This window comes from Oncorhynchus keta, chromosome 16 (genome assembly GCF_023373465.1).
Source record: "Oncorhynchus keta strain PuntledgeMale-10-30-2019 chromosome 16, Oket_V2, whole genome shotgun sequence".
In the NCBI taxonomy this organism is placed as follows: Eukaryota; Metazoa; Chordata; class Actinopteri; order Salmoniformes; family Salmonidae; genus Oncorhynchus; species Oncorhynchus keta.
Window position 1 is genome coordinate 7,936,045 of NC_068436.1, and position 22,580 is coordinate 7,958,624.

Consider the following 22,580-nt stretch of genomic DNA (forward strand, 5'->3'; position numbering starts at 1 on the left):
GGTGACCTGTAGAAATGAGTGTCAAATAAACAATCAACTTTTAAAAGACATTATAAATGACCTGTTCAAAATTTCAGATAGATTCATTATTGTAAAAAGAGAATAGCATGAGTGTCATGTTTGGCTTGACACTGACAGCAGTGGAGTTCGTAAGAGCACAAACAGATCTGGGATCAGGCTAAAAAGAAAAGGTGTTTCTTCTCAATTTTACCTAGCTGGTGGGTTAAACAACGGTAAAAAAAAATGTCAAGAAATTAAAGCTGATACAGACAGTCCGGAGAGCATTGTAAGCATCAAGAGAAGGATGGAAAGATGGAGAGAAAGGAGGGATAGGTGTAGCGAGCTACTGAACACAGAAAAGTTCAGTTCTCGATATGTGACTCCGGGACAGATGGCCTGACAGTAAATGAGTTTAGGACGAGGGGAAGAGAACAGGATACTACCCCATGTGATTGAGAGATGGTAATGAGAGAGAGGAGGGGAGAGAGAGCGAGAGACTGATAAAATACTACAGTCACTCAAACCTAAATCAAAGTCAGTATGTACTGCAAATAAGAAAAGGAAATCAGAGAGCTGCAGTACACTTTAGTATATATGGAAGTACTATCACTACTTATATAAATAGTAGCTAGTTAGCATCTAATTACATTGTTTAGAATGAAGTATTCAGACCTACATAGAGGGAGACAAAGCAAAGATACATAGGCTGTATTAAATAGTGATGGACGCTCACGAGGACTGTGTGCTATCGTTCCCTGTGGACGACGTGAGTAAGTCGTTTAGCGTGTAAACCCTCGCAAGGCTGACAGCCGGACGGCATCCCAAGCCGCGTCTTCAGAGCATGTGCAGACCAGCTGGCTGGAGTGTTTACGGACATATTCCATCTCTCCATATCCCAGCCTGTTGTCCCTACTTGCGTCAAGATGGCCACCATTGTTCCCGTACCCAAGAAAGCAAAGGTGACTGAACTAAATGACTATCTCCCCGTAGAACTCACTTCTGTCATCATGAAGTGCTTTGAGAGGCTAGTCAAGGATCATGCCACCCTAGACCCACTACAATTTGCATATCAGATCCACGAACGATACAATCGCCATTGCTCTGCACACTGCCCTATCCCACCTGGGCATGAGAAATACCTATGTAAGAATGCTGTTCATCGACTACAGCTCTGCTTTCAACGCCATCGTGCCCTCCAAGCTCATAACTAAGCTCAGGGCCCTGGGTCTGAAGCCCTCCCTGTGCAACTGGGTCCTGGACTTCCTGACTGTCGGAAACTACACCTCCGTCATGCTGATCCTCAACACGGGGGCCCCAAAGGGGTGAGTGCTCAGCTCTCTCCTGTACTCCCTGTTCACCCATGACTGCGTGGCGCATATCTCCAACTCAATCATCAAGTTTGCTGACGACACAACAGTGGGAGGTCTGACTACCAACAGCGACGAGGCAGCCTTCAGGGAGGAGGTGAGAGCCCTGGTCGGAGTGGTGCCAGGAAAATAACCTCTCCCTCAACACAACAAAGGAGCTGATCGTGGACTACAGGAGACAGCAGAGAGAGGACGCCTCCATCCACATTGACAGGCCGCAGTGGAGAGGGTCAAAAGTTTCAAGTTCCTCTGTGTTCACATTACTGACAACCTGAAATGGCATGGGCCCTCAGATCCTCAACAAGCTCTACAGCTTTACAACTGAGAGCATCTTGACTGGCTGCATCATGGCTTGGTATGGCAACTGCTTGGCATCAGACAGCAAGGCGCTACAGGGGCTAGTGCGGATGGCCCAGTACATCACTGGAGCCAAGCTCCCTGCCATCCAGAGGAATGCCTGTGAAATTGTCAAACAAATCAGCCACCGAAGCTATAGACTGTTCTCTCTGCTGCTGCACAGCAAGTGTGGGACCAAAAGGATCCTGTAAAGCTTCTACCCCCAAGCCATCAGACTGCTGAACAGTTAATCAAATGACTACCTGGAATTTAATTTACCCTTTTTTCCACTATCATTGACTCTATGCCCACTCACATATACATATACTGACACTCCAACACACACAAAACACACGCACACACTTTCACATTCTACACATATGCTGCTACTACACTTTATTATCTATCCTGCCTAGCCACTTTTACCCCTACCTACATGTACATATTACCTTATCTACCTCGTACCCCTGCACATTGACTTGTACAGGTACTCCTTGTATATAGCCAGGTTTATTGTTATTTATTGTTTTACTACTTTTTTTGTGTGGTGATTTTCTTTATTTTTAACTCTGCATTGTTGGGAAAGGGTTCTTAATTGAGCATTTCACGGTCAAGTCTACACCTGGTGTGTTCGGCGTATGTGACAAACACAATTTGATTTGATATAGTCCCTTCACACAGATAGCGTGGTGAAGAAGGCGCACAGTGCCTCTTCAACCTCAGGAGGCTGAAGGAATTAGGTTTGGCCCCTAAGGCCCTCATAAACTTCTACAGATGCACCAGTGAGTGCATCCTGTAGGGCTATATCACCGCCTGGTACAGCAATTGCACCGCCCACAACAGCAGGGCTCTCCAGAAACTGGGGCCTGCCCTCCAGGACATCTACAGCACCCGGTGTCACAGGAAGGCCAAGAAGATCATCAAGGACCTCAGTCACCCGAGCCATGGCCTGTTCACCTTGCTCCCATCTAGATGGCAGAGACAGGGCATGTGCATCAAAGCTGGGACTAGACTCTAGAGCTCTGAAATCCTAGGGCCAGTGATGAGCTAGTTTAAGTTTAACCGGATTCAGCATAGATAGCTGGGATACGATGCTAGGAGGATACAATTACTCACCACAAGGCAATGTCGCTAACTACTCTCTTTTGTAGGAGACGCTAAGCGGTAGGAGACGCTAAGCTGGCTAGCTGTCATCAGTATCAAAACACCTAGCAATAACCTAGCTAATAAAGAGAAGCTAGCTGACGTTGGCTAGCATAACTGTACACATGCCCGTCAAATAGAGATGGTTGACCATTTCATCGACATGTCTTCATCGTAGGGTGATAGCCAGCTACGTGAAACGAAAATGAACTTCTGTAATTTACCGTTATCTAGCTAGCTCGCCGGATAGCGATCTGTTAGCTGTGGGGCACGTTATCCCAGCATTTCTCCCTCTAGCAATTGGGATGGTGCAACGTGCACTCTGCAGAGATGTAAACAAAGGGACTACAGTACAGATGCACGTTAGATAACGAAGTTAAGATGGCTGAAACTATTTGAGGTCGTTTTTTTCCTTTTGTCTTTCTTCTGTGTCACACTGTTCCACTCTCAAACTCAAGAGGGCATGTGTAATAAGCATGTAACAGACCACACAATGAGAGCGGATTGGATTATTTTTATGTTTATTGATTGATGATCCAAAAAACAAACAAAGTCTTCCTGGCAAAAGATGTGTAAAAGAAAAATGCATAAAACAGGCATTTCATGAAGAGAGAAATGAAGGACAATAGGATCATGAAAAAACAGTCAAATGGAACAGAGGGTTTAAAAATGTACAAATATTAGAATTTCATCAAATCAATGGCATCACTAACCAACTAATCAAAATCATTCACATTGTACACTAAACATACTGGATCGGGTTTTTTTAAACGCGGAAATGGAGAATAGAAGGCATGAAATCAACATGAAATCCACAAACTGTAAAGACTAAGACCACATTCTAGTACTGTTACGATATTAATCAAAATAAGATGTCACTGAGTTTCAAAAATATATACACTGCTCCAAAAAAATAAAGGGAACTCTTCTGTGAAATCAAACTGTCCACTTAGGAAGCAACACTGATTGACAATAAATGTCACATGCTGTTGTGCAAATGGAATAGACAACAGGTGGAAATTATAGGCAATTAGCAAGACACCCCCAATAAAGGAGTGGTTCTGCAGGTGGTAACCACAGACACTTCTCAGTTGCTATGCTTCCTGGCTGATGTTTTGGTCACTTTTGAATGCTGGTGGTGCTTTCACTCTAGTGGTAGCATGAGACGGAGTCTACAACCCACACAAGTGGCTCAGGTAGTTCAGCTCATCCAGGATGGCACATCAATGCGAGCTGTGGCAAGAAGGTTTGCTGTGTCTGTCAGCGTAGTGTCCAGAGCATGGAGGCGCTACCAGGAGACAGGCCAGTACATCAGGAGACGTGGAGGCCGTAGGAGGGCAACAACCCAGCAGCAGGACCGCTACCTCCGCCTTTGTTCAAGGAGGAGCACTGCCACAGCCCTGCAAAATGACCTCCAGCAGGCCACAAATGTGCATGTGTCTGCTCAAACGGTCAGAAACAGACTCCATGAGGGTGGTATGAGGGCCCGACGTCCACAGGTGGGGGTTGTGCTTACAGCCCAACACCGTGCAGGACGTTTGGCATTTGCCAGAGAACACCAAGATTGGCAAATTCGCCACTGGCGCCCTGTGCTCTTCACAGATGAAAGCAGGTTCACACTGAGCACGTGACAGTCTGGAGATGCGGTGGAGAACGTTCTGCTGCCTGCAACATCCTCCAGCAGGACCGGTTTGGCGGTGGGTCAGTCATGATGTGGGGTGGCATTTCTTTGGGGGGCCGCACAGCCCTCCATGTGCTCGCCAGAGGTAGCCTGACTGCCATTAGGTACCGAGATGAGATCCTCAGACCCCTTGTGAGACCATATGCTGGTGCGGTTGGCCCTGGGTTCCTCCTAATGCAAGACAATGCTAGACCTCATGTGGCTGGAGTGTGTCAGCAGTTCCTGCAAGAGGAAGGCACTGATGCTATGGACTGGCTCGCCCGTTCCCCAGACCTGAATCCAATCGAGCACATCTGGGACATCATGTCTCGCTCCATCCACCAACACCACAGACTGTCCAGGAGTTGGCGGATGCTTTAGTCCAGGTCTGGGAGGAGATCCCTCAGGAGACCATCCGCCACCTCATCAGGAGCATGCCCAGGCAGTCTAGGGAGGTCATACAGGCACGTGGAGGCCACACACACCACTGAGCCTCATTTTGACTTATTTTAAGGACATTACATCAAAGTTGGATCAGCCTGTAGTGTGGTTTTCCACTTTAATTTTGAGTGTCACTCCAAATCCAGACCTCCAAGGGTTGATAAATTTGATTTCCATTGATCATTCTTGTGTGATCTTGTTGTCAGCACATTCAATTATGTAAAGAAAAAAAGTATTTAATAAGAATATTTCATTCATTCAGATCTAGGATGTGTTATTTTAGTGTTCCCTTGATTTTTTTGAGCAGTGTATATATCTACAACAACAATGTTCACTCTGAAATCACCTCTGTGTTTGTGCTCCCTTGTGTGTGTGGTATGGGTGGTCTTACAAGGTACTATATACACATTGATGAAAGGACATGGTCTACAATATGCTTGTATGGCTCTTGGTGTGATTCAGTCAATGCTTGCGTCCCAAATGGCACCCTATTCCCTTTATCGTGTACCTTTGACCAGGGCCCCTTTCAAAGTAGTGCAGCACTATATAGGGAATAGGGTGTCATTTGGGACACATACCATGGCTCTCGGCCCAGTGGTTAAGAGTGTTGGGCCAATAACCGAAAGGTTGCTAGATTGAATCCCCGGAGCTGACAAGGTAAAAATCTGTCGTTCTGCCCCTGAACAAGGCAGTTAACCCACTGTTCCTAGGCCGTCATTGTAAATAGGAGTTTGTTCTTAACTGACTTGCCTAGTCACTAACTATACGTTCATGTACATACTACCTTAATTGGCCTGACCAACCAGTGCTCCTGCACATTGGCTAACCGGGCTATCTGCATTGTGTCCCACCACCCGCCAACCCCTCTTTTACGCTGCTGCTACTCTCTGTTCATTATATATGTATTGTCACTTTAACCATACCTACATGTACATACTACCTCAATAAGCCTGACTAACAGGTGTCTGTATATAGCCTTGCTACTCTTATTTTCAAATGTCGTTTTACTGTTGTTTTATTTCTTTACTTACCTACTTACACACACTTTTTTTTTTCACACTATTGGTTAGAGCCTGTAAGTAAGCGTTTCCCTGTAAGGTCTACCTACACCTGTTGTATTCAGCGCACGTGACAAATAAACTTTGATTTAGTTAAATAAAGGTAAAATACAACAATAACATAGTATGAGCCATATACAATAGGATTGTTGTATGACAGATTTTGGGTGCATTCTAGTAGCCTGGAATCCAAACTGATATGCTCTGTTTCACCATTGTTAATAAAACCTCTACGGGATTGGTGTCCCCCCCCCCACGGGACGGGCGCGCTAATGCGATTAGCATGAGTTTGTAAGTAACAACAACATTTCCCAGGACAAAGACATATCTGATATGGGCAGAAAGCTTGAATTCTAGTTTGAATTGATTTATTTTTACAGGGACAGTGCACATTAATCAACGTTTCAGTATAAGTGCCGGTTTTAGCCAGCCAGCTCATTTTCAACTGCAGCCCCTGGGCAGGTTGTTAATCTAACTGCACTGTCCAATTTACAGTAGCTAAGAATACCATGCTATTGTTTTAGGAGAGTGCACAGTTAGGTACTGAAAATGTATCAATAGACCAACTAGGCACATTTGGGCAGACTTCATACAACATTTTGAACATTAATGCAATGGTTCATTGGATCAGTCTAAAACTTTGCACATACACTCCAAAATCTAAATTGCACCTGAACTGTAATAATACATTGTGGCCTTTCTCTTGCATTTCAGAGCTGATGTTTTTTTGTTCCATGTTTTTTTTTTGTATTCTTTTGTAAATCTAATGTGTTATATTCTCCTACATTAATTTCACATTTCCATAAACTTCAAAAGTGTTTCCTTTCAAATGGTTTCAAGAATATGCATATCCTTGCTTCAGTTCCTGAACTACAGGTAGTTAGATTTAGGGATGTAATTTTAGGCGAAAATTGAAAAAAGGGTCCGATCCTTATTATTAAGAGCATATCAGTTAAAAATCCATTCTATAACATTCTAGCCTCAGTTTATTATCCAATCAAGCCTCATGTCCCTTCTGATCAACTGCTGCAGGGTCTGTCCCCCCCCAGATGGAATCCTTTTCCCTAGGGTGCCATTTGGGACACAGCCAAAGTCTCTTTCCATGCATACATCCTCAGCGTGACCTCAGAGAGGCCAGCCAATCAGAGACATCCATCACTCTGCTCATATGATCCGTGTTGTTACAGGCTGTAGAACTTGAGGCTCCTGTCCATTCCAGTGGAGGTGAGGAACTGGGCGTGCTCCCCAAAGGCCACGCCTGTCACCACCCCAGTGTGTTCTGGGTAAAGAAAAACAAAAATGTTTTGACTTGAAATCAACTCAAAAGCATGAGTTGACACACAACCAATAAAGTTGGGGTGGTGCTGATAAACTAAATAGTAAACCTGAAAGATGTTTTTTTTGTGAATATTTCATAAGGTACTATATATACACACTTGCTATTATCGTCACCCAGCCAGGCACTTTGAAGCCCCACCTCTAGACCACTGTTTCTGTCCCAAGCTAACTCATCACCACTCGCCATTGCACCTCTAGCAGTATGACACACACAGTGCACTCTCTTACCTGTGAAGTTGAGGACCTCGGACCACTGCTTACAGATGTAGACCCTGATGTCAGTGCCACCCACAGCCAGGTACGTCCCACTCTGGTCAAACACCAGGGACTTCACCTGAGGGAGAGGAAAGAGACTCACGTATCATTTATCTAAATGTACAGGGTAGTTCAGTACCAGGAGATTACAGTATTCATAGAGCAGACCGTTGCTAGCCTGGGTGCCAATCGGCTTCTGTTCTCTTGCAAACTCCTTATGGAATTTTCATGCCAGTGACGGAAATGGAGATGGCAAGACCACAAACTGATGTGGGACCAGGCTAGATTGTAGCATGACTAGCTTCTGAATGTCCAGTGTACAGTCTACAACGACTGTCTCTCAAATAGCAGCGGATTTCTTAGATAGTGCACTTGGCTCTGGCCAAAAGTAGTGTAGGGAGAGGTCATTACAGATGTGCACTACTTACCTCATAGTTGTTGTCCAGGGTGATGGTTTTGAAATTTTTCAGCTTCCTCAGATCCCAGAGCTTCACTGAGCTGTCCTGTGCACCTGGAGACATGAGAGGAGGTGAGGTGAGCAGGGCCAAACATTTACTTTTTGATTCACCAGCCACTGTGTCAAGTAGATTAAAAAAATTATCTACCAGCCACTAGATTTTATTTAACCAGCCAAAATATTTGGGTTCACAATAATTACACCAACAAAACATGAAAAAAAGTTGAGCATGCTTTGTAATGTTTCTAAAAAAAACAATAAATGTAGGACTAGTAAGAAGTAGTGGTATATTGTTACATTTTATTTGTGACCAGAGTCTTTTAACCAAAATATCACAGATGATACATAAATGTTCACCTGCCCCTTTAAGGTGGAGGTTGCCATGGTAACGCGACTCAAGTCATGTTTGTGCCATTGAGAGTCTGACTAGTAGATGCATTGTCCTCTATTACCTAGCAGTTGAAACTCGAACATTAAAAAAAACAACCTAGCTTGTGAATTTAAACAATTGTAAATAACCAAGAAACAAGGGCAAAGTCTCACTTCAGTAGACTTTTATGCTTGTGTGCAGCGCTTCTAAAAATGTATCTTTCAACTCAGCTCTTCACATGCCGTTTTGCAACACACGGTGAGATAGGCTATAGGATTTGTAGTTCTTTGACTTTGTGAATTTAATTTACCAGCTCTGAAACAAAAACGGCAGAAATACCTAGAAAACAGCTACTGAATCATTTATTTTTTGCTATAAATGTGATCATACATATTTTTATTCACAATTGGCTCAGTGTTCTGTCACTAATGGGAACACTACGTCAGCACAAAATCTACAGGGAGAGCTTGAAAATTCAAGCCCCTTGGGTACTGCCATAGATTTACATTATAAGTGCCCATCCAAGAAGGCTCAAGGTCATTGGCCACTGATAAAATGACGTTAAATCTACCGGAGCTTTGATATGACTGATCATGTCAACATCATACTTTCAAAATCTTAGCTAACAAGATAGACAAGCAGTCGTCATTATGAATCAAGTCGACAATCTACTGGCAAATCCTTTTCAATGCTTGTCAAATGAAGGGAAATCATAGACAAAACGTATCGATGCTCATGGGCCATTGGACATAAACATTACACAACAAGTTGCAAATTCAACAATGAGTGGTTTGCAAGGAATCACTATCCTGCTATTCAGTGGAGTGGGTGTGTGGTCCAAGTCTGGGTTTAAAGTCTATTTTTCCAAGCTTGAAAGGACAAACATTCACATGGCCATGAGCCAGAAAAGGTTGAATACATTGACTATGCTGTCAATAAAGCATGACTTCTGCCAAACTTCAGTGAGATCAAGACAACTGGGAGTTCTGGGGGGATTGTTTTTTTTAGGAGCTCTGACTGGGAAAATATGTTTTGAAAGGTCATCCAACTCAGAATTCCAAGTCGGGAACTCTTTATAGAGCTCCGACCTGAAGACCACTGACGTCATGATTAAACTTTTCCCCCCCAGAGTTCCCAGGTGTCTCGAAAGCACCATAAATCAAGAGAATGCTAGACTTTAATGAGAAAGTTTTCCCACAAAAAGGAACACCGTGCCACCGTCCTGTTCAAGTGAGCATAGCTCAACAAGTTGAGTTCAAAGATGTATTGTATGCTGCCGCATAAATGATGTAATATTCCAGGGAGATATGTATACTGTCGACAAAAAAGTAATACTAAGTGTATGTTGTGTAGTAAGCTATTAGTAGCCCATGTGCCTCACCTTAATATTCTGATCCCTAACTTAGCCTACTGTTCTGACTTGTTGGTGCACCTGTAGCCTATAGCCTGTTTTAGAGCAATGTAATTGAACATTGTAAGAAATGGCATTGTCTGCTTATATGCCCCCTTTATTTATCCTACGGTTCTGACTTGGTGTACAGGGAGAACACTAAGAACGGACCATGTTCTGAATTCTGTCATGTGTACATTTCAGAAGTGCTGAACAAACAGTTATATTGACTACGTCTGTCCTACCTCGCTCATTAATGTCTTAATCTAAATTACGGATTGTCTCTTATCCGCTCGTCGTCCCCTTATGCCATAGTTTGTACATCTCAATTGTCAGTAGAAACCACATTTGTTTAAGCAAGTCAACCATATCAGTTATGTTTTTTTTTTAAGGCAGTTTTGCTGCCAGACAAGGCTCTGCTAATAGACAGGTGTAGCGGTGGTAAGGATTACCCCCATGGTGCTGAACAGAAAGCTCAGCTGTTGAGATAGATTTATGCAGGCCCTAGCCGTTTGTGGGCAGATTTTGTCACCGCAAAAGTGCAATTAATGTATTGTTTAGTGTTGTTTTGTGGCTTCTCTGGCCTGCATCCCAAAAAATTAGGGGGAGTTTGCCCCACCAAGATTTACATGCTAAAATCACCACTGTAGGTGAGCAGTAATGTCTAACAGTGTTTACACAAAGGAATAAAGACAACTTCACACACAGTCACTCACTCACAGAGAGTGTAACAGAGACTGACACACACACAAAGCTAATCTTCTCTCTCACGTGTGCGCTCACACACACACACACACACACACACACACACACACACACACACACACACACACACACACACACAGAGTCCTCTCTCTCTCACAAACACACAGCAATCTCACCTGTAGCCAGGTAGTATCCGTTCTCGGAGAAGGCGATGGAGGTGACAGGGCCGATGTGGCCGGGGAAGTTGGCCACGTTGGTGCGCTCCTTCAGGTCCCAGATCTTGATCTGAGAGTCGGCCGTCCCCGTCCCGAAGATCAGACCGTCAGGGTGGAACTGGGCACAGGTCAGAGCTGGAGGGGTACAGGACGTGTAAAGAACATGTATATGTGTGCTTTCAGAGAGTACAGGGGACTGGGTGGTTGGAAATACTGTCTTTTATCTCAGTTACTCCAGTTAGGTACTAGGTCAGTCAATTCACAGGGGGGGAGATTGATTAAATGTTATTGTTTTTTTGTCTATCTATTTACATAGGAAAGACAACCTGGCATTTAAAGGGCTTGATATGTGGGAAATTATTTGGTGGGCTGACCCCACAGTTAGGAAATGCTAATTTTGGATACTGACAGACAATTAGAGGAAGCTGGTCCCTAGCAACATGTGGTCAATAAAATGTCTTGTCCCTAGCAACATGTGGTAAATAAAATGTCTTGTCCCTAGCAACATGTGATCAATAAAACATATTGTCCCTAGCAACATGTGGTCAATAAAATGTATTGTCCTTAGCAACATGTGGTCAATAAAATGTCTGGGAAGACAAAGAGAGAGAGAGAGGTCCAACGGTGTGGTCCAGCGATTAGAACTGCCACAATCGCCATGGTTCGAATCCAGTCCACTGCCCTCTCACCCTGTGGTAGACTAGTGTCCTGTCTAGGGGATGTACCTATACATCAAGCTGTCGCACACCACAGAAACAGGATATATGCTCCTGCCCTATGGGCTGTTCTGGCTTGGACAATGCTACTTACTTACTCCGATCTCCTCAATAAAAAGAATAAAGAGCAGGAGAGAGAAGCCCTCACTCACCACATCCTGCAGCCTCATCAGTGACCTTGGTGAGAACACGACCTGTTTGGATGTCAGAGAAGGCCCAGTACTGATGGAGAGAGAAAAGGGAAGCGATAGAAAGTAGAGAAAGAGGAGGAGACAGTAGATAAAAAAAATAGTCTTTACATAATGTTCTTGACATCCAAATCCATGTGTGTGTGTACATATGTTTTGTGTGGGTGTGTGTGTTACCTGATCCTCGGAGGAGCTGAGCAGGTAGTCTCCGGTGGCGTGGAGGGAGAGCCCGGTGACGCTCGCCTCGTGAGCCCGCACCACCTGGACACAGTTGCCCCCGGTAACGGACCACACGCGGATAGTGCTGTCTGGAGAGGCTGAGAACACTACCGACTGGAGGGAGAGGAGGAGAGTGCGCAGAGAGGGAAAGGGGAGAGAGAGAAATTGTTGAGGTAAGGGATATTAGAGTTAGAGTAATTCCAGTGCAAGACATTGCTGCGGACTATGTCAATGGAGAGTAAAGGAAAATAAGTGTGTGCGTCTCACCTGAGAGGGGTGGTAGATGACAGAGGTGACTTTCTTGGTATGTCCTTTCAGGGTTGCGATGATCTGCTCCTCCTTCTTATCAAACACCACCACGTTCTTATCAGCCCCGCCTGTAGGGGGAGACAGAGAGGTTAGGAGTTGTATCTGGGTTAGGCCAGGGTCTGCGTCCCAAACGTCAGCCTTCTGGTCAAGAGCAGTGCACTATTTAGGAAATGTAGTGTGTGCCATAGTATTTTTTGTTTCCTCAAGGGAGGGAGGAAGCATTTTGATGGAATTCACACAGAAACAATGTGTGTGTATATCTACAATGGGCCGTAGACTGTGTGTGTGTGTGTGTGTGTGTGTGTGTGTGTGTGTGTGTGTGTGTGTGTGTGTGTGTGTGTGTGTGTGTGTCTCACCAGTGAGCACTTTGTTGGTGTCGGAGGGACACAGGTCCAGAGACAGGATCCCAGGCACACTGGCACTGTGGAGACCCTGACAGACAGACACACAGAGAGACAGGGAGAGAGAGAGACAGATACATAAACATAATTTAGGGCTGTGTTCAGTAGGAATGAAATGGAAGAAAAATTATCTGAAACAGGGAGGAACCTTTCTGAACTTGCCCAAGGTTTGAAGAATAAAGTGTTCCAACACCAGCCGTAGCTAGAGGTCACACACACACACACACGTACTCACAGCATGGGTAGCGACTTGTCTGTACTTGCTGAGGTCCTCCGTTCGGACCAGCTCTTCTGGAACTGTCTTTCCTCTCTGTGGGAAGAGAGAGACAGTAGAGGTGAAGTGTGGACAAAAATATTTCCTAGCATGGCCATGTCCCAAATGTCACCCTGTGGCCCCCGTTCAAAAGTAGTGCCCTATGTAGGGAGTAGGGCGCCATTGTACTCCATTGGGGAGACAGCCCATAGCCTATACTAAGCTGACAACTGGTTTGACATTAGGTAGGTTCTTCTATGAATAACAACAGGGAGGTTGCTTGATAGGGACTTCTTTGGCGTTTGAATAGTTACCTTCTTTCTCTCCGTGGTCAGGACGGTGGCCTTGTCTTGCAGCTGTGGAGAGAGGTGGACATCTTAGTATTGGACACTGTGCTGTGTAGTGTGACAGCATGGTTGATTGGTTATTTCAAGGTTTGATACACCGCGGCCTTATATGGTACTATTTGCAATGAACGCACATGATAGTCTAGTATAACAGGGTGGTATCATTCCTCTTCTACTGTGGATGTGAATGTATGTGAGGACATCTCTTACCTTCTGTATGATCTCTGGTATCATTCCCACCTGCTCACTGACCTCCATGGGCTCTCCTGCACCTCCAGCCTGCGAGATGAAACACAGAATCAATAACAAACATAGATACTACAACTTTACAGGTCTCACTTAGACCGAAGACTTCAATCAAGAAACAGACTTTGAGCTCATGCGAACCAGTTAACTATCAATTTAAAAATATTGACTGAGGGCTTTGAGCCAATCACTGACCGTGACATGGGGCTGGGAAGCAACTGCCTGAGCCACCACCAATCCTGCCTGTGGCTTCAGAGTGGCCAGAGCTACGGGGAGAGAGAGAAGGGTAAAACATAGCAGAGGAGAAATGAGAAGTGACGCCCCATGGCCACTAACATCCAAAGCTGTTTCCAGATTAACATAAGAGTGTGTGCAAGTATGCTTGCCTGTGTGTCTGTCTATAATACTGTGTGTGTGTGTGTGTGTGTGTGTGTGTGTGTGTGTGTGTGTGTGTGTGTGTGTGTAATCATGTGTTGAGTGTACAAGCATGTGTGTGTATATAAGTGCATAATGTGTGTGTACACAAGCGTGTGTGTATATAAGTGCATAATGTGTGTGTGTGTACACAAGTGTGTGTGTATATAAGTGCATAATGTGTGTGTGTGTACGTATGTATATATCTCTCACCCTCTCTGGCGGCAGTGACCTCCTTGGTGAGACGGGCGATGACCCTGCAGGCGGCGTCGTGCTGGTAGAGGGCGTGGCTTAGTTCTTGACGCGTTGTCTGCAGCTGCTGCCTCAAGGTGAAACTGTGGAGCATCACCGCATCCTAAGAGAGAGAGATCGTTTAAGAAGAGTGTGTGTGTGTGTCTCAGTTCAGACACAGCGAAGGGGAGTGTAGCCGAGTAAACATGGACTCACCCACTCGTCCTGCAGAGCTTTGAGGATGGCTGGGATGCTAGTGGATGAGGGAGCTTTGGGTCTGATGGGGTGAGACACTGAGGCAGGGGGAGACAAAGATAGCTTAATGTAGTGAGATATCCCCTGACTAGTGGGGTCACCATTGTTGTTGAAGTGGCAGAATACACTCTAGCCTAGAAATTACCAGGCACCATGCAGGAATAGTTGGAAGTCAAATAATATGGATTACCCTTACTGTGTTGACTTCAGCTCAGCATCAGATCTGAACACACTCTCCTCCATGTATCCCTCACCTTTAATGTCTATCAGCTGTTCCTCTGACAGAGGCTGTCCATTCATAGGGTCTGTTCCATTCTCAGCTATGTACTTCTCAATCAGCCGCCGCTCGAACACCTGGTTGGACACCGGCGACACGCACGGGTGCTCCGGGACCTCATTTGATACTGGATGGACGGTAGCGCGAGAGGGGTAAATGTGCATGCCCGCAATTACAATATAAATACGGCAAACGCAACTCTAGTCAGAAGATGGAAAGACACATTACCGTTTAACTGTACTTTGCAGATATAACACCGATGTCAAGCTGATCCACAATGTTTGAAAAGGGTTGCTTTTGCTAATTGAAATGCATAACATGCATATGGTGACAATAATAAGGGAAGGTTCTCGAGACATTATTATACACAAACATACGTGATATTTTCGGTCTGTGTACCGTGTAACTCGACTCATTCATTCATTCATTTGAACTTACTTGCACAAACCAGGGACATTTTCAGTAGCTAGCTAAACCTTCGGTCGTTCGTTCCCTCCAAGATCACCGTATCAGTACAGATAAATTAATGTTCTTCGAATCCAACTGTTGCTTCTTTTTGTGTTGATTGTAATACAATAATAATCTGGCTAAATTAAATGTTCATTTATTAATTTTTCTTTCCGTATTCACGCACGTTGCACCGCGGCTGCGCGTTTCGGGTGCAGCTCCGACTATTGCATGCTGGGATAGCATGAGTCCTCCGACCCCGCCCCTAGTCTGAGGTCCCCAACAAACTATAGTGCTATTCAAAATCCTTGGGACGCTCGTACCCTAAACCTTAACCATTTTGAATGTCAACTTCAATGGGGGTAAGGGCACCCCAAAGATCCCGGATAACAAGGACCAACAAGAGATAAATCCTATATGGTCATCAAAATGTGTCAAAGGCAGCGCTGAAACGTGTGTGAATCTGCTTTCACCATTCATGGCAACTCAGAAGAAGTAGACTTATAGTCTAGACAAGAAGGCTAGTACTGTAAATAAAACCAGGTTGGGCACACCCCCTTCCTCATCAACAGGTCTGCCATGGAGACAGTCAAAAACATAATGTTCCTCAGTACTCCGAGGAGCTGAAACGGTCAAACAGTACGGACACCGTGGTGAAGAAGTCACGACAGCAACTCTTCAACCTCAGGAGACTGAATAAATTTGGCCTGTTCTCGAGGGCCCTCACAGTGTTCTACAGGAGCACAATCAAGAGCATATTGTCGAGCTGCATCAAAACCTGGTAAGTGTGTCTTCTTATCAATAACAGCTGGTGCGCAATGTCTAATATTAAAGACGTCTCAAGGTATTGCTCGCCTGAGGTAGAGTACCTTATGATAAGCTGTAGACCACACTATCTACCGAGACAGTTCTCATCTATATTATTAGTAGCCGTCTATTTATCACCACAGACCGATGCTGGCACTCAACCAACTCCATAATGCCATAAGCAAACAAGAATATGCTTACCCAGAAGCAGCGCTCCTAGTGGCCGGGGACTTTAATGGCCAACTTAAATCAGTTTTACCAGCATGTCACATGTGCAGCCAGAGGGGGAAAAAACTCTATAGACCACCTTTACTCCACACACACAGATGCATACAAAGCTCCATTTGGCAAATCTGACCATAATTCTATCCTCCTCATTCCTGCTTACAAGCAAAAACTAAAGCAGGAAATACCAGTGACTCGCTCAATACGGAAGTGGTCAGATGGCACGGATGCTACGCTACAGGACTGTTTTGCTAGCACAGACTGGAATATGTTCCGGTATTCATTCAATGACATTGAGGAGTATACCACCTCAGTCATCGGCTTAATCAATAAGTGCATCAACGACGTTAAAAAAATTTTTTTTTTAAATTGCACAAATTTCAAATAACCTGTTTTGCTTTGTCATTATAGGGAATTGTGTGTAGATTGATGGGGGGACAATTGAATCATTTTTAGACTAAGACTGTAACGTAATACAAAATGTGGAAAAAGTAAAATGGTCTGAATATTTTCCGAACGCACTGTACATATAGGTTGGAGTAAAGGGACTAGGCAACAGGATAGATAATTAACAGTAGCTGCAGCGTATCTATTAAACACCCTATTTAGTACACTGGGCTCTGGTCAAAACATAGACCATAAATATCCAAGTATGCTTAGTACATAGTAGTAACACCTTGTAAGGAGTCAGAGATACAATCTGGTGCTACATAGAGAAGTGATGTTGGCTGTATATGTGTTGGCTGTATATAATTCAATTACCTCTGTTAGGTCATGTTGAAGTGTGAGTACGTCATGGAAATAGACACAGCATCAGGTTCCCTTCCCAGCGGGTTAGTTTACCGGCCCTTTGTTCCAAATGGCACCCTATTCCCTATATAGTGCACTACTTTTGACCCGGGCCCATTGGGGAATAGGGTGCCATTGGGACACACCGTGTAGAATCGGTCCAATCGGTTAATGTAGCCACGGCTCCGAGCCGGTACGGCTCAGTGACTGTTATATGGGTTGGAGAGGAAGCAGTATGTTGTTGATGTAGCTGTGAACTAGACGACATTGCCCCTCAGATCACCTATCCACTGTTTATTTTTCTGACATAAGACATTGTATTGTACCTTCTACAAGGCCGTATTTAGATTACCCCTGTTAACCCATGGGGCCTGTTTGCAATTTAGCCAATCGTGAAGAATAGAACTGACTACTTCAAAATGGAATTGCCTCAATGGCGCAGCCCATGCTGTCACGGATGCTCGAATGGCACATATACAAAGATGAGTCCTCTATCTCTATGGTGTGGCCTTACATTTTTGTAACGTGTCTTTTTTCAAACTCAACGGTGAAGATGGTATCGATCAAACACTCTGGTCGTGTTCCCCTGCTGAGACGTTGCATGCATCAACCAATGGTTGCGTGGCACGTCATCGACTGTGCTGCCGGGCACCCGATAGCTATAACATATGGTTAGCTGATACGTAAAATAGCTATCCAAGAGTTGTGAGAACTGGCATTCGTTAGCAACGTCTGAGGAGAGGAGCACAACCGATAACTGCCTTTCAGGGCTCTACCTGGAACCAAAAATTGAAACAAGAAGAACCTTCTTGGAATCATTTTTTAAATTAGATTTTCATTATCCAATCAGAACCCACATCACACCTAATCATACAATCAGAAGCCACAAGGAAAACTCATCATCCACTCAAGATAGACCAAGCAAACCTCTCTGCCTGTCCGGTAGGTAGCTAATTGCCGGTAGCTACTTCCTGTTGTGTATACTTAAACAGTGTATACAGTATATATGCAAATATGAACAGAAATGCCTTTCCATGCCAAAGTATAGCTGTTTGTTATTATATGCATGGTGCACCATTTTAGTACTACATATGAAACTACTGTCGTTTCAACAGGGTTTGTAGAGTTAAATAACTTTTAGGCAGCTTATTAATACATTGAGAGGGTTCTATTTTATTAAGATGTATCGTCTGCATAAAATCCTATTTATCATACTTAATGTATTTTATATAATGATGCACTCCTGAAGGTTTTACAGACAGTGGGACGCATTCGAGCAGATCACTTTTGTCAAGTCGGTGACCGTCGTTGGTCACCTTCCAAAGTGCGTTGAATTATGGGGACACAAATGATCCCACTTGTGCGGACATGTCGACTGCGTGAACTTTACAAAAATCATGTGATCAAAGGTCGTGAAGTTTTGACTGCACGTTTCTGCACTTGCTCTTCACCGACTTCACCCTGCAGCCATCACCTACCTGCATTGCGGGAGGCTCTATTGTCCACCAATCATTAGGCTGTTTTTGTTTGACCCACACGAACATGACTGAAACAGGAACCAACTTTGCCTCGATTTATATTTACAGTGGATATATACAAAATGAATGTGATATGTCTCTCTCATTGTTTGTACAAAGTACACACATTTGATTACAAATTATGTTTGTGTGATAGAGTTGGAGACAAATAAATACTTTTATAACAATGGCACACTGCTATTTGTTGTAAAACCACGTGTCCAACTTTTGGCTGTCACAGTTGCTCCTCCCCCGATTTCACTCCTCGGATTTCGTGTAGTCGTTTGCTTAAGCCTCACCACGCAAACGCACCCGGTGCCTTCATCTCCTCTACCAAAGGGAGATTCTCCTGGGGGTGTATTCATAAGTGCACAATGAAGCAAACAGTTTTGCAATGGAAACATGTATTTTGGGGACAAATTCAGTTAGTCCCTACCCGTTTGAACCTGGTTACTTCCTTTAGGTTCCTAATGAATGTACCCCTGGTCAGGTCAAGGGGTGAGGAAAATGAATTCTACATTATTATATTCAGGGACAGGGCATTTCCAGACCATGTAACCAGAACTGGAAAAACTCCTGGCCCTAGTTGGTCAAGGGGAGAATCTCAATTGGAGAAGGTCAGATGCCACTTGATCAAGCTCAAGCTCTTGGAGTCACTTTTAAAACGTTTTTCCAGAACTGCTTTTCTCACCGTCTCATCCCACGACACACACACACTTTAAAGGAATGGACAGATCTCTAATGTAGGTAATAGGAAGTATGTATTTGTTTTATTAGAGAACGTGTTTGTGTTGTGTGCCACCATAACTGGAGAGGAGTGGGGAAGAAAATGATTTCCAACGCCATATCGTCAGACCTTATGGAATGTTTCCATTCAACAAATATCAATAGTATTTATAGCAGAATAGTCAGTGGGAAATGCACATATCCACCTTAATAAACAGAAATGACATTGTCTGTCTCCTTGAAAACAAGCTAATCAGCTGTCAGTTCTGTTTCACACACAAAATAACTATAGGATCTTTAAGAAAAAAGGCAAATGCTTTATTATGCAAAACGATACCAAAACATTTGCAAACAAAACGTTATGTACAATGTCGTGATTACGATCCTAGACCTAGATTATGTTCAAAACAAGGCCTTTCAATTCCCATCCATCCATCCCTCACTCCTCCTCATCATCTCCATTTCTCTCACTTGTCTCTCTAGCACCCTCACTTGATCCTCCAGGTCGGTTTTGTCGCCGCCGGTGCCAGAATGCCCTATACCCAGTAGGACGCAGACGCTCACCAGGCCGGCCAATCGCAGCGCCGTAGTCTCTGTTTCAGCGCTGCGGTCACTTAGGATCAGGCCAAACAGTCCTAAAACCACACCCAGCTTCAGTAGCCACAGGACCCGCCTCAAAGTGGATGCCACCAAGCGGAAGGCCAGGGACAGCAGCCAGTAGCCAATGAGAGCCAGCAGAAGCCACTGACCGATATAGACCACAGCATCTGGGGTGATACTGTTAACAGGCATTTGAACTGGAGGAGAGAAAGAGAGAGATACAACATGATATTAGTGCATTTTCTAGCCTAGTATTATTAAAAATGGTTCCTTGTCTCCATTCTAAGATGTGGCAAAAACATAGTCTAAGCAGTGTGTTGCTATGTAATTATTGTACCGGTAGGTTATAGTCACAAAGCCTAGTAGGTTACTTTTGGCATTGTGGAAAAAAAGGTTTGCTCTTCTGGCACACACACTTAATCCAGGGCATGTCTGTCAGTGGATAAAGGGCTCCCTGAGCAGGTCAGACTTTCATCCAGTTGTGTTGTGTGTGTGTGTGTGTGTGTGTCTACAGAGAACAATTACAGTAAATTACAATGTGAGAGTATCTAGTACTGTACATGGGTTGTGTGTTGAGATGTTGCACAATATGGGATCAATCAACAGATGACAAGAATGATTTACTTGAAATTATTATTTTTGTATTGACAACTGTCTGTCCCATTATTGAATGGTGCACTGGTTATCAGCCCTGGTCCTGGAGAGCTACAGGTTGTACAGTTTTTTTTTGCTCCAGCCCAGCTCTAACACACCAGATCCAACTAGTCATCAAGACATTGATTAGGTGTGTTAGTGCTGGGCTGAAACAAAAGTCTGCACATGACATGATTTAGCTCTCTGGGAACAGTATCGGTGACTGACTGGACTATTGCATTAGCTTTCTGGGCCTGGTATTCATAAAGTGGGAATAGGAGTGCTGATTTAGCATTAGTGTTGCCTTTACTATTATAATGATGAATAATGAATGATCCTAGAGCAGGTGTTTACCATCAACTCCTGCTGCCCTCAGGAACTGCGTGAGGTACTTCATAACCACATTTGCGCCACTGGCCGCTACCGCAGCCAGATACTTGACCAACCGAAAGAAACACTGACAGGAGAGAGAGAGAGAGAGAGAGTTGATATAGGGTTCTGTTTGAGGCAAACACATGGGTCCCTAAATACGGAAATAAAACAAGCAAGGGTTCCCGTACAGGCCGACTTGTTGCTACTCGCACCTACCTAATTCGACAAAAGAACTGACATCATTAGACTAAGATTTTATGATACATACTACTGTTAAATTTAATTTAGAGCAGGCTATTCTTTGTGCCTCACCTTCTGTGCAGTTTCAACAGACCGCGCCCCAACAAGGTGGACCAGGTAACTGTGCGCCTCCTGGGACAAATCCGTGAGCGTCTCCCGGAGGACTTGCATCATTCCCGGGGAATAGTTAAATGACTTCTCGAAGCGACTATATTCTCCCGAACAAGAAACTACCACGGTGCTCAGCACACACAATACGAAACACACGTTCATTGTTTCAGACGCCTTATGTAAAGTCGAAAGATTTTTTAAAAAAAAACGTCCAACGTCTTTACATTTAGTTGAATATGGTTTCACTGCATAACCATATGCTACAACAATCTAAACTGGTCACTCTACAGACAGAAACATATTGGCTACAGTGTAGCCTATGTCTTACATATGGAAAGAAAAAAACATACTCTAACTACAGTTTCCAGGATATAGAAAGTAGGCAGGCCAACACAAAATGTACTACAGTAGTTGCGTTGCCCTTCTTCATCTTTAAGTTTAATTGGCAAATCGCAATCAACTGACAAGTGCATACACCGCCACCTACTGTACTGGAGTGTGACGACCTATATACCACTGCAGTATATTCTCTTGACTAACCCTGGATTTCTAATCAAATAAAATAACTCCGTGCAAACCTCACCACTCCCATCATCCCCACCCAAAATGCCACCCACTCCCGTCCAACCTCTGACCCTGTCAAACAACCTCTCCCTTTCTACAGAAAGTTCACAAAATAGTAATACATGTTCAACCGTTTCCAGCCATTGCACATTCTAGTACCATGCTTCCTATCAATTTCAAAAATGAATTTAATCCCGTATGCCCTAATCTCATTTCCCCTCTTCTGTTCTCATTCAATGACACCATCTCCCGTAAAGATGTCCTTGTACTATAAAAATGTCTGCCCTTCCTACTTTCATCCCATTGTCCCTGCCAGCAATCTAACCCATTTTTTCGGATGAATGTTTTAAATTCTCCTCTACCCAACTGCACCTGTATATCCACAATAGTGCTTTTCACCGCTCCTTTTGCAGTTATATCTACTATATTATTTCCATAAACTCCTGCATGAGCCAGAATCCAAACGAACTAAATGTCAATGTAATTTCTTTGTAATCCCAATAACTGCATCATTACTTCTAACCATAAATCATCGCGTTCTGACTTTCCAGATCTTAAAACTACACAAAACCGCTGCAGAGTTCGAACATATTACTACTCTTCTTGGTTGCACCTCCTCTATCCATTGCAATCCAACAATTATCGCAAACATTTCTGTTGAATATACAAACCATTTGTTAGACTTGCATAGATTAACATCGAACTCAAGAATAAATACACTTGCTCCCGGGAGTCTTCCCATTCATCGTATCCTTTGAACCATCTGTATACACTGCAATACAATAATACAACTGATTACTAATATATTGATCTGACTATTATTCCCTCATTATCTTCTTCACCACCACTGTTTATTTTTTTCCGATCAGGCTAAAATCAAGTTAACTTTCCCTAGCCTTCTATTTGCAATTTAAATGAGGGTTTGCGTAGACTGGATGGAATTCCTGAAACGTAGACG

General features: G+C 43.9%; 2 protein-coding genes across 2 annotated transcripts; both read right to left on the minus strand.

Moving 5' to 3' along the window:
• Positions 1-6,351: 6,351 nt before the first annotated feature.
• Positions 6,352-15,284, minus strand: LOC118395454 (pre-mRNA-processing factor 19). Its single transcript, XM_035789254.2, has 16 exons — positions 15,030-15,284; positions 14,569-14,718; positions 14,276-14,352; positions 14,042-14,183; positions 13,610-13,680; positions 13,379-13,447; positions 13,136-13,177; positions 12,804-12,878; positions 12,524-12,599; positions 12,126-12,235; positions 11,817-11,972; positions 11,604-11,673; positions 10,697-10,870; positions 8,027-8,109; positions 7,572-7,677; positions 6,352-7,284 (listed from the first exon to the last, which is right to left on the minus strand). Exons 1-16 carry the CDS (start codon positions 15,046-15,048, stop codon positions 7,187-7,189), a joined length of 1,518 nt encoding a protein of 505 aa, XP_035645147.1. The 5' UTR covers positions 15,049-15,284; the 3' UTR covers positions 6,352-7,186.
• A 3,836-nt stretch (positions 15,285-19,120) lies between these two features.
• tmem109 (transmembrane protein 109) lies at positions 19,121-22,509 on the minus strand. Its single transcript, XM_035789265.2, has 3 exons — positions 21,020-22,509; positions 20,690-20,792; positions 19,121-19,899 (listed from the first exon to the last, which is right to left on the minus strand). The coding sequence occupies exons 1-3, from the start codon at positions 21,218-21,220 to the stop codon at positions 19,520-19,522; spliced, it is 684 nt and encodes a 227-aa protein (XP_035645158.1). The 5' UTR covers positions 21,221-22,509; the 3' UTR covers positions 19,121-19,519.
• Positions 22,510-22,580: the final 71 nt, after the last annotated feature.

Coding starts and splice junctions, on each gene's coding strand:
- LOC118395454 (XM_035789254.2), bottom strand. Junction 14,353..14,568: donor ACAGCTGATAGACATTAAAG/GTGAGGGATACA, acceptor CCCCTGCCTCAG/TGTCTCACCCCATCAGACCC. Junction 7,678..8,026: donor CCCTGGACAACAACTATGAG/GTAAGTAGTGCA, acceptor CCTCTCCCTCAG/GTGAAGTCCCTGGTGTTTGA.
- tmem109 (XM_035789265.2), bottom strand. CDS start 21,220: ATGAACGTGTGTTTCGTATTGTGTGTGCTGAGCACCGTGGTAGTTTCT. Junction 20,793..21,019: donor CTGTTGAAACTGCACAGAAG/GTGAGGCACAAA, acceptor CTCTCCTGTCAG/TGTTTCTTTCGGTTGGTCAA. Junction 19,900..20,689: donor GAGGGCAGCAGGAGTTGATG/GTAAACACCTGC, acceptor TCTCTCCTCCAG/TTCAAATGCCTGTTAACAGT.